Below are 12,750 nucleotides of genomic sequence, written 5' to 3' on the forward strand. Positions count from 1 at the left end.
ATGAAATTTTGGATATTAAGGGCAAGTGTTGGGATTCTAAGCTTCTTGACAGCCACATACACACACCACCACCACCACCTCCCCGACAAACACACAAAGACAGCACAGAGGCCAAGGCTTCCGCCATAGCCACAGTCACTCAGATACTTGACTGGAAATGTACATAGGTTTCTGCAGATAGGATGGTGCTATTTCTTTCTCGCTCTCATCGAAAGACACTATTTTGTGCTACATAAAGGCTAAACCTGAATAATCTGTACATAATGCTGCTTTGGGAAATGGTTACTGACTGCATGGATACATTTGCACAGTGTTTTACTTCCAGGACAGCACAATCTTGAATGTTGACATGGAACATTTCCAAAAGCATGTAATGAGCTATGTGTATGTCGAAACCTACGACCAAAAACTTGCCTGCTTGTAGATTGGGTTTTCTTTCTAGAAAATGTCCAAATGGAGTTTGGCTAAAGTCTGAATACTCTTTAAGTCCATTCAAACAAAATCGGAGTGTCACTACACTGGAAATCACTCGCACCCTCCTCTGAACCCTTTTGCAATGGGTGTTGTAATTGTATTATACATTGTTTCACACTTAATACAAGTTCTTCCATTAAACAGTGTATTGACTTCCTTGTTCTCAGCCCTTATCTGCCTCATCTTTCTGAAGCATTTAACATTATCATAACCCTCATTTTTCTTGAAATTTCCTCTTCCTTTGGTTTCTGGGACACTGAAACTTCCAGTTTTCCTCCTGCTTCTAGGTTGTTTTCTTTATCCTCAATGGCTTCTCTTCCTTCTGTCTTCCTTCTCTCAGATATAGCTGTCTTCCAGGATTTTTGTCTTTAGGGGTCATCCTCCACCAACAGTTGGAACCATTTCCATCAATAACCACCTTTGATTCTCTCTACCTGGATGTCATCATCAGTGTCACAAATTTACCATGTTCAAAATCAAATTCTTTCCTGCCAAACCCTCAATTTCTCACCTCCTGGCTTTGATTAATGGCATCACCATTGTGTAATTTACCCACTCCTCATTCTTTTCAGTGTTCAGTTCTTCAGGTTTTGACAAATGCATGCAGTTGTGTAACCACCGCCCCAACAATCAGGACATAGAACAGTTCTATCATCTCAGAAAATTTCCTTATGCTCCTTTGTAGTCAACCTCTACCCTATCCCCAGGATCTGGAAATCAGAAAATCAGATTTATTTTCTGTCTCTAGAGTTTTACTTTTTCTAAAATGTCATATAAATGGAACCATGCAGTCAGTAGTCTTATGAGTCTGTCTCCTTTTACTTCGCATATTACATTTGAGAGCCATCCATGTTGTTGTATCAGTAGTAGTAATGTATCAGTAATTCATTCCTTTCTTATTGTGGCAAAAAAATACATAAAATTTACCATCTGAACCATTTTTATTTTATTTTATTTTAAGTTCCAGGGTACATGTGCTAGATGTGCAGATTTGTTACATAGGTAAACGTGTGCCATGGTGGTTTGCTGCACCTATCAACCTATCACCTGGGTATTAAGCTCGGCATGCATTAGCTATTTTTTCTGATGCTCCTCCCCTCCCTCGATAGGCCCCAGTGTGTGTTGTTCCCCTCCCTGTGTTCATGTGTTCTCACTGTTCAGCTCCCACTTAGTGAGAACTTGCGGTGTTTGGTTTTCTGTTCCTGTGTTAGTTTGCTAAGGATAACAGCTTCCAGCTTCATCCATGTCCCTGCAAAAGACATGATCTTGTTCCTTTTTATGGCTACATAGAACCATTTTTAAATGCACAGTACAGTATTGTTAACTATATGAACATTGTTGTGCAATAGATCTCTAGAACTTTTTCATCTTAGCAAAACTGAAACTCTGTATCCATTAAACAACAATTCTCCTCTCTCTCCCCCAGGCCCTGGCAACCACTGTTCTACTTTGTCTAAGAGTTTGACTACTTCAGATACCTCATATAAGTGGAATCATGCAGTATTTGTCTTTTTAGAACCGACTTATTTCATTTAGCAAAATATTCTCAAGCTTCATCCATGTTGTAGTATATGACAAGATTTCCTTCTTTTTAAAGGCAGAATAATATTCCATTGTACATATATGCCACATTTTCTTTATCCATTCATCTGTCAATGGACATTTAGGTTTCTTATACCTCTTGGCTATTGTGAATAGTGCTGCAGTGGCCATGGATGTAAAAATTCTCTTTGAGATCCTTTTTTTCAATTCGTTTGTATATACACACAGAGATAGGATTGCTGGATCATATGGTAATTTTATTTTCAATTTTTTTGGGACCTCTCTACTGTTTTCCACAGCAGAGTAGTTCATCTCTTTTTATTTTTGGGTAGTATTCCATCGTACAGATGTACCACATTTTATTTATCCATTCACCAGTTAAAGAACATTTGGGGCCAGGAGAGGTGACTCACGCCTGTAATCCCAGCACTTTGGGAGGCCGAGGAGGGCAGATCACCACTTGATGTTAGGAGTTCGAGACCAGCCTAGCCAACATGGTAAAACCCCATCTCCACTAAAAATACAAAAAATTAGCCGAGAGTGGTGGCACATGCCTGTAATCCCAACTACTTAGGAGGCTGCGGTGGGACAGTCGCTTGAACCCAGGATGCGGAGGTTGCAGTGAGCTGAGATCATGCCACTGCACTCCAGCCTGGATGACAGAGTGAGACCCATCTCAAAAATAATAATAATAAAGAACATTTGAGTTCTTTCCAGTTTCAGGCAATTACTTATACATAATTGTAATGGCTATGACATTTGCTTGAAGGTTTTTCTGTGAATGTAATTTTTATTTCTCTTGGGTGAATATCTAGGTGTAAGAGTAACTAACTGGGTTGTAAGATAAGTGTACATTCAACTTTATGAGAAACTGCCAACTATTTTTCAAAGTGGCTGTATCATTTTATGTCCCCACCAGCGATCCATAAGAGTTCCAGTTGTTCAGCATCCTCTCCCACACTTGACATTGTCAGTTTTCTGATTGTTAGTCATTCTAAATGGTTGTAGTGGTGTCTCATTTTCTTTTTAATCTTTATTTCCCTAATGGCTAGTGATGTCGAGCCTCTTTTCATGAGCTTATTTGCCATCCTTATATCACCCTTAGTAAAGTGTCTACTCAAATCTTTTGCCTATTTTTTGAAGTATTTATTAATACTTAATATTAATTTAGTTAAGGTTTATTTTATTGGCTTCTTTTTGTTTCTTATTATTGAATTGTTCAAGTTCTCTGTATATTCTGGATACAAGCATATCTTATGCGATACACTTTTGCAAATGCATTTTTTTTTTCTTTTGGGACAAAGTCTCACTCTGTCACCCAGTCTGGAGTGCAGTGGTGCAATCTTGGCTCACTGCTACCTCTGCTTCTTGGGTTCAAGTGATTCTTGTACCTCAGCCTCGCCAGTAGCTGGGATTGCAGGCATGAGCAACCATACCCAGCTAATTTTTGTATTCTTAGTAGAGACAGGGTTTCACCATGTTGGCCAGGCTCCTGACTTCAAGTGATCTGCCTGCCTTGGCCTCCCAAAGTGCTGGGATTACAGGCATGAGCCACCAGTGATGCCTGGCCCACAAATGCATTTTTCTAGTCTGTGGATTACCTTTTCATTTATTTAATGGTATCCTTCAAAAAGCAAAAGTTTTTTATTTTGTTGAAAATTTTATCAGTTTACTAATTGATAAAACTTTATCAATTTATTCTTTTTTAATTCTTTTATCAATCCTGGTGTTGATATTGTATCTCCATGCATCTACTCTTGAATGCGCAGATTTGCCTATCATCATTCCTTGCTTACCTACCTCAGCAGCAACCCTCTCTATCATTTTTCATAGCTTACAACCATCTTTCACATTTAATCATTTCTTTGATCATCACCTTCAGTAAAGTTAGGCCAGATATTCTCCAGATGAGCTTATTGCTGGTGCTCAAATATTCAAAATGGCTTGACCAATGCCATACAGTAAGCATGGATGATAGTGCTGTCATGGCTTGAAACGAAAACTGACTTGTTTCCTAATGCTCATGAATTGTACACCTCCCTCCCCTTACCCCCGCCCCCAACAACCGACACACACACACACACACACACACACACACACACACACCAGCTTCTCTCTTCTTGGTCATCATCCTAATCAGCATCACCTCCTCTTTCACTGTCCCTCCCCTCACCCTGCTGTTAGCCCCACAATGCTTTCAGGGGAGTGTGGAGTGCAGACAATACAATGCTCTTCCTGGAAACCTTCTTCCTCTTACCTCCCTGTCCCGTGAGTCCTCCAGCTATCTTCTGATACCCAGTTATTGCCCATGTCCTTTAATTCCTTGGAAAATTACCCAACTCCATCCCCCTTTTATGTGACTTTGTCTCCAGACAAATCTGTATGTAGCCTAGACTGTCAGATAGGGAGACCTGATCACAGAACTCTGGCTTCCTCATCCTAAAATAAAACCAATTACATTACAGGGTTGTAACCAAGTACAATCCATTATAAGGATTAAATAAGATGTTTTGTAAAGGATATAATGCCTATGCATGAATCATTATATGACAAATACACTCTTTCACCACCCTAATTCAGAGTAAAGCCTCATAGGCTTCCGTGTTGTAGGTATGCAGTAGTGTCCCTCACCTATTCTTATTCAGAAACCTCCTAACTGGCCTCCATATTGTGAATCAGCTTCTCCTTTCTGTTCTAAGCATGGCGCTTACAGATGCCATCTTCCTGAGCACAACTCAGCCATGTCCCATTGATTTCAGTCTAACGCACTTTCTTTTTTTTTTGAGATGGAGTCTCACTCTGTCGCCCAAGCTGGAGTGCAGGGGCACGATCTCAGCTCACTGCAACTTCCGCCTCCCAGGTTCAAGCGATTGTCCTGCTTCAGCCTCCCAAGTAGCTGGGATTACAGGTGCACACCACCATGCCTGGCTAATTTTTGTATTTTTAGTAGAGACAGGGTTTCACTATGTTGGCCAGGCTGGTCCCGAACTCTTGAACCTCAAGCCATCTGCCCACATCCGCCTCCCAAAGTGCTGGGATTACAAATGTGAACTACCTTGTCCCGCCCTGTCTAACCCACTTTCAACATTTAAAAACCTCCACAGCACAGACCCATTTCAATCTTATGGGTCCCTAATCTCTTCCCCTACTCCAACATGTCAAGCAACATGAACTATTATACTTATGGTTTAATAATAACACATATGCAGCCAGGCGCGGTGGCTCATGCCTGTAATCCTAGCACTTTGGGAGGCCGAGTAGGGTGGATCACCTGAGGTCAGGAGTTAGAGACCAGCCTGGCCAACATGGCAAAACCCCGTCTCTACTAAAAATACAAAAATTAGCCGGGCATGGTGGCAGGCGTCTATAATCCCAGCTACTCAGGAGGCTGAGGCGGGAAAATCGCTTGAACCCGGGAGGAAGAGGTTGCAGTGCACCAAGATTGCGCTGCTTCACTCCAGCCTGGGCGAAAGAGCGAAACTCCATCTCAACAAAAAAAAAAGAAAGAAAGAAAGAAGGAAAGAAAGGAAGGAAGGAAGGAAGGGAAAGAAAGAGAGAGAGAGAGAGAGAGAGACAGAAAGAAAGAAAGAAAGAAAGAAAGAAAGAAAGAAAGAAAGAAAGAAAGAAAGAAAGAAAGAAGGAAAGAGAAAGAAAGAAAGAACACATGTGTACTGTTACTCCTGGCCCCACCCCCTCCACCCAAAACTCTCTCTCTGCCCTCATGTTACCTACACCTGTAAAACAAAGTCTCCCTGTTCCTCAAGACCCACCTTACTGTCACTCTCTTCCTGCAGCCTTTCTCAGTACCCTACTATTTTCTCTTTGACTTTTGGCAACCTTTGTACCTCTTTGATATTACTGCTCTATATTTCAGCTATTATCTTATTGCCCTGTGTGGCAGTTATCTGCACAATTCTCTTAACCCTGTTCATTCAGCCCTGGGACCTATCTAGTAACTTGGACAGTAACCTACTCGTATGTGATCAAGGGTCAGTTGATACTTGTTAAATTGATTTTAAATATTAATGCATATTCTGGGACTTCAAAGTTAACACGATGATGTTGTCAGAAGTGATTGTTGATTGTTAAGATTTTCGGACTTTGAAAACTTCTATTTTGCAAAGCTGAATTAGACAGCAAAGTTTTGTAGCTCCCTCCTGGCAAGGGGTTTGAGTTTTCTGTTGGGATCAAGGCAGTCAGCAGCCATCAAGGGTTCTTGCACTTGGGCAAAGAAGTCATTAATGGTAATTTGTATCAGCAATTACAGCATCTACCTCATTTCTTTCTTTCAGTTGCAGTGTTCAAAGGCAGGCTTTATTCTCCTTCTTGCTGGGTACTACAAGCTACACTTGCCTCTCAGTTTTATATCTTCCTACTCCAGCTGTCTGGTGTGGATTTTCCTTCTGCTCCAAGCTTCCTTCATTTCTTCCTCCTTATGCTTCCTACTCTTAGAGTGGCCTGGAAGTGTTGCTGGGCAAGAACTGCCCCCCTGGGTCCTGTCCACAGGGGCGGCCTCTGCCCATGCTGACTCTCCTCGTGTCATTCTTGCATGGGCACATGTCCGGGGGAGATAATATGTATGACCTGATCCAACCTGAGCACAGTGTTTTAAATCAAGAAATTGCATGTTTATTGAAGTTCAGTAGACCAAACAAGACCTAAGGGTCAGGAACTCTTAAACGTTTATCCCAGTGTGGACTCAGATGTATTGGGGAATTTTAGCAAGTCACTTAACCTCTCCGTGTCCCTGTGATCTTCCTATATAGTACTGATACGGCTATTTTATAAGAATCTAGTACTTTAACATCTTCATGTGACAGTTTTATTGAAATTAATTTTCAATAGAGAGACTTGTTGCCTTGCAGTTTTATTATTTCTGATTTTTAATATGTATTTTTACTTATGCTGATTTAGATCTTCCCATTTAATATTAACCTTTCAATGTGGTTACATTTCTTAAAGAGTATTTATGTTCAGTTTGAAACCACACAAATTTAAATTTTGGGAGGCTTTCTTCTTCTTTTACAAGTAATGTAAAATTGTAGTGAAGCTATTGGAAAAGAAAAGGATAGAAACATGTTAGTGCTTTGACACAGCAGGAGAGAATTTTGGAAGAGGTATTCTACCAACTACAGATGGAATCTTCATCATCATGTGGACTTCAGATATTCTTTTAGAAAACTTTACATTTCCTTATAATCTAAACCTTACCTGTTTAAACAAGTCATGAAATGTATAGCTTAATAATTGCCTTTAGGAAAATTGTTGCCCAAAACAGAAACCGTATTGAGTATGTAAAGCCAACTTTAGTTACCAAGACCTACTGATTTCCTTTCATATTTGTATGGTCACATCTCTCACCTGGACTGTCCTGTTTCTTGTTTTACTAGTGGTCCTTTGGCGTGCTCCTCTGGGAGCTGATGACAAGAGGAGCCCCACCTTATCCTGACGTGAACACCTTTGATATAACTGTTTACTTGTTGCAAGGGAGAAGGCTCCTACAACCCGAATACTGCCCAGACCCCTTGTAAGTAGTCTTTCTGTACCTCTTACATTCTTTACTTTTACAGAAATGCCTGCCTTCAAAGGGTCTCTTACAGCATGTCTTTCTTTTTGGAACAGATATGAAGTAATGCTAAAATGCTGGCACCCTAAAGCCGAAATGCGCCCATCCTTTTCTGAACTGGTGTCCCGGATATCAGCGATCTTCTCTACTTTCATTGGGGAGCACTATGTCCATGTGAACGCTACTTATGTGAACGTAAAATGTGTCGCTCCATATCCTTCTCTGTTGTCATCAGAAGATAACGCTGATGATGAGGTGGACACACGACCAGCCTCCTTCTGGGAGACATCATAGTGCTAGTACTATGTCAAAGCAACAGTCCACACTTTGTCCAATGGTTTTTTCACTGCCTGACCTTTAAAAGGCCATCAATATTCTTTGCTCTTGCCAAAATTGCACTATTATAGGACTTGTGTTGTTATTTAAATTACTGGATTCTAAGGAATTTCTTATCTGACAGAGCATCAGAACCAGAGGCTTGGTCCCACACGCCATGGACCAATGGCCTGCAGCCGTGACAACACTCCTGTCATATTGGAGTCCAAAACTTGAATTCTGGGTTGAATTTTTTAAAAATCAGGTGCCACTTGATTTCATATGCGAAACTGAAGCAGGGAATTTTGAGGGCTTCTTGATCACAGAAAACTCAGAAGAGTTAGTAATGTTCAGGACAGGAGCAGCAGCCCCAGAACAGGCCACTCATTTAGAATTCTAGTGTTTCAAAACACTTTTGTGTGTTGTATGGTCAATAACATTTTTCATTACTGATGGTGTCATTCACCCATTAGGTAAACATTCCCTTTTAAATTTTTGTTTGTTTTTTGAGACAGGGTCTCACTCTGTTGCCAGGGCTGTAGTGCAGTGGCGTGATCATAGCTCGCTGCAACCTCCACCTCCCAGGCTCAAGCCTCCCGAATAGCTGGGACTACAGGCGCACACCACCATCCCCGGCTAATTTTTGTATTTTTTGTAGAGACGGGGTTTTGCCATGTTGCCAAAGCTGGTTTCAAGCTCCTGGACTCAAGAAACCCACCCACCTCAGCCTTCCAAAGTGCTAGGATTACAGGCATGAGCCACTGCACCCAGCCCTTATAAATTTTTGTATAGACATTCCTTTGGTTGGAAGAATATTTATAGGCAATACAGTCAAAGTTTCAAAATAGCATCACACAAAATGTGTTTATAAATGAACAGGATGTAATGTACATAGATGACATTAAGAAGATTTGTATGAAATAATTTAGTCATCATGAAATATTTAGTTGTCATATAAAAACCCACTGTTTGAGAATGATGCTACTCTGATCTAATGAATGTGAACATGTAGATGTTTTGTGTGTATTTTTTTAAATGAAAACTCAAAATAAGACACGCAATTTGTTGATAAATATTTTTAAAGGTAACTCAGCATGTTTGTAAAGCAGAATACATTTTACTAAAAGGTTCATTGGTTCCAATCACAGCTCATAGGTAGAGCAAAGAAAGGGTGGATGGATTGAAAAGATTAGCCTCTGTCTAGGTGGCAGGTTCCCACCTCACAAGCAATTGGAAACAAAACTTTAGGGGAGTTTTATTTTGCATTAGGATGTGTTTTGTGTTAAGCAAAACATACTTTAGAAACAAATGAAAAAGGCAATTGAAAATCCCGGCTATTTAACCTGGATGGAATAGCCACCCTGAGCAGGACTTTGTGGTGTTTCATTCTGTGGAATATTGTGCTTACTACTGTATAGTGCATGTGGTGTAGGTTACTCTAACTGGTTTTGTTGATGTAAACATTTAAAGTGTTATATTTTTTATAAAAATGTTTATTTTTAATGATATGAGAAAAATTTTGTTAGGCCACAAAAACACTGCACTGTGAACATTTTAGAAAAGGTATGTCAGACTGGGATTAATGACAGCATGATTTTCAATGACTGTAAATTGCGATAAGGAAATGTACTGATTGCCAATACACCCCACCCTCATTACATCACCAGGACTTGAAGCCAAGGGTTAACCCAGCAAGCTACAAAGAGGGTGTGTCACACTGAAACTCAATAGTTGAGTTTGGCTGTTGTTGCAGGAAAATGATTATAACTAAAAGCTCTCTGATAGTGCAGAGACTTACCAGAAGACACAAGGAATTGTACTGAAGAGCTATTACAATGCAAATATTGCCGTTGCATAAATGTAACAAGTAATACTAATTCACAGAGTATTGTAAATGGTGGATGACAAAAGAAAATCTGCTCTGTGGAAAGAAAGAACTGTCTCTACCGGGGTCAAGAGCATGAATGCATCAATAGAAAGAACTCGGGGAAACATCCCATCAACAGGACTACACACTTGTATATACATTCTTGAGAACACTGCAATGTGAAAATCACGTTTGCTATTTATAAACTTGTCCTTAGATTAATGTGTCTGGACAGATTGTGGGAGTAAGTGATTCTTCTAAGACTTAGATTCTTGTCACTGCCTATACCTGCAGCTGAACTGAATGGTACTTTGTATGTTAATAGTTGTTCTGATAAATCATGCAATTAAAATAAAGTGATGCAACATCTTGTAAACTGATAGTTGGTTATTGCCAGTCATGCTTGATTACCTACATTTGCATAATGATAGAGGAAGCCTAAGATTGATTTCACCTGGCTGCATAGAGCTCATCCATATAGGAGAGCCTTAGTCAAGTGAATGCTGAAGAAGTAGTGAAACAGCATGCATCCCTGAATCTCAGGAAGTCTCTGTCTTTCCAAGGGTTTGGTCTAAGTTGCTGATTACCTGGATTTTTCTGATGATCTTTCAACTGCTAGAGCATCTGGTTCCTGTTTTAGCAAGGTGCTCTTCTCCAGCAAGGTGTGTCCTTAGACTAGAAGACACAAAAATTGAGCAGCAGCCATACCATTGGCACACAGATACCTAGGTGTGGGTTGGAGAGAGAGGCCTTCTTGCCCCATCAAAACTACTCTTTATCTACACAGATGCCCACCCTTTTACCCCCAGTTACCAGAGAAATTACCTTCAGGTTATCTCCATGTATATTCTTGTAATGGTAAGGGAATTCAAAGGTGATAATTTCAGCCATCTAAGAATTGTGTGACACTTTGGGGGTAATCTAATTTTAAAAGAACCCAATTTAAAATAATGCCTACAAAATACAATGGACACTGATCCTTTACTGGGAGATAATTCAACCCCCGCTCACAGCCAAACTCTCTCCCATTCAAAAGATGCATTTCCACAGGAAGTTCAATCCAACTCTCTCCCATAAGGAGAAGAACGTGTCATCTTTACATCTCTAGAATCTGGAACTTAGTAGATTCTCAAATAATTGCTGAACTGAAACAGCATTTTCTTATTCCCCATCACTTTATTTATTTATTTATTTATTTATTTATTTATTTTTGAGACAGGGTCCCGCTCTGGTCCCCCCAGCTGGAGTGCAGTGGCATGATCTTGGCTCACTGCAACCTCTACCTCCTGGGTTCAAGCCATTCTCCTGTGTCAGCCTCCTGAGTAGCTGGAATTACAGGCATGCGCCATCACACCCAGCTGATTTTTGTATTTTTAGTAGAGACGGGGTCTCGCCATGTTGGCCAGGCTGGTCTCAAACTCCTGGCCTCAAGTGATCCACCTGCCTGAGCCTCCCCAAGTGCTGGGATTACAGGCGTGAGCCACCACACCCAGCCTACTTTAAACCACCGTGGATAGAGTTATTGCCTGTGTAGCTCCCATGATGTTTGGAGAACACTAATATGGAGAATGCAGACTTTTCTGGGGAAAGAGAAATAGAAAGACCTTTAAGAAATTTGGCTTGGTGCTACGCATTTTTAATTATCACAGGGTTTTCACTTCACGATATAAGCATCAATTATATTTTTGCTCTCTAACCTACACAGTGGATTCCATCTTTAGAGAAATAGGGAGAAGAGATATATAACGTGTAGAAATACATCAAATGCTTGAATGCTGACATCTGACATTGTTAATCTACCTGATTTAGTTCAGAAAATGAGTTAGCATTACATAAAAGAAATTGATTAGTATTTTATTTAACTCAACAAATATTTATCAAGCACCTATATATGTCAGACACTGCTTGGTAATGGGGATATAAAAATAAACAGTCCCTCTCACCCCAAGGAATTTGATGAAACAGATAGACAAAATTACATAACTAATGCATATTAAAATTATTCATTTCTTAGATTTGTGAGTTGTCTTGAAGAGACATCACAGTTTAAACATACACAAAGTGCAGGTTCCTGGGCAACAGACCAAGCCCTAACAGATTGGGCAACATATTGGACTTCTCTAAACCTGTGTTCTCATCTGTCAAATACGTTAATCATGGTTACCCCCACAAAGTTGTTTGAAGACTTTAAAAAAAATTGTATAAAGGCACCTGGCACACCATAGTTGTTCAATAATCATAATATCATTATTATCTGTAGTCTTAGACAATAAAAGCCCATGTATAGGTAGCCTTAGTTGGCTAAAGGGAAATGAGGCTTGGAGGGGCATTACAGATGTTTAAATCCAAATTCTTACCCCATTCTTTTCTTTTTGTTTTTGCTTTTTGTTTTTTGTTGCTGTTTGTTTGTTTGTTTTGTTTTGTTTTGAGACAGAGTCTCACTCTGTTGCCCAGGCTGGAGTGCAGTGGCATGATCTTTGCTCACTGCAAACTCCACCTCCTGGGTTCAAGCGATTCTCCTGCCTCAGCCTCCTGAGTAGCTGGGATTACAGGTGTCTGCCACCCACAACAGCTAATTTTTGTATTTTTAGTAGAAACGGGATTTCACCATGTTGTCCAGGCTGGTCTTGAACTCCTGACCTCAGGGGATCTGCCCGCCTCAGCCTCCCAAAGTTCTGGGATTACAGGCACGAGCCACCATGCCCAGCCAACTTCTTACCCCATTCTTCACCTCACACCTGCTTTATATACAGTAGAAACAGCTGTGATTCTGCCTCATCCTGCATATGACAGTGAGGGTGAGAGAGGAGAAAGGTGACAAGACAGTGGCACTGGCAAGAGAGGTCCCTCACTTCTTTCTCTACACTCCCCACTATCACTTTAATCACTTCTCCTGTGACAGGTTCCTTTTTTCTGTTTTAGCCTTTAGACCTGGAATACACAACAGACATGGAAGAGAATGTTCTGTCTAAATGACAGGCATGTT

The 12,750-nt window shown here is 40.5% G+C and overlaps 1 protein-coding gene across 2 annotated transcripts in view; it reads left to right on the forward strand.

Annotated features, from left to right (window-relative positions):
- The window catches only part of MET (MET proto-oncogene, receptor tyrosine kinase), a 123,222-nt gene extending 113,082 nt beyond the window's left edge, over positions 1–10,140 (forward strand). For both annotated transcript variants that reach the window (XM_054495521.2, XM_063667785.1), the window contains 2 exons: positions 7,407–7,543; positions 7,639–10,140. In XM_054495521.2, coding sequence (XP_054351496.1) covers positions 7,407–7,543; positions 7,639–7,876 — 375 coding nt within the window. In that variant the 3' untranslated portion in view covers positions 7,877–10,140. The remainder of the gene's footprint in view (positions 1–7,406; positions 7,544–7,638) is intronic.
- Positions 10,141–12,750: the final 2,610 nt, after the last annotated feature.

The sequence above is a fragment of the Pongo pygmaeus genome, chromosome 6 (genome assembly GCF_028885625.2).
Source record: "Pongo pygmaeus isolate AG05252 chromosome 6, NHGRI_mPonPyg2-v2.0_pri, whole genome shotgun sequence".
Classification (NCBI taxonomy): Eukaryota; Metazoa; Chordata; class Mammalia; order Primates; family Hominidae; genus Pongo; species Pongo pygmaeus.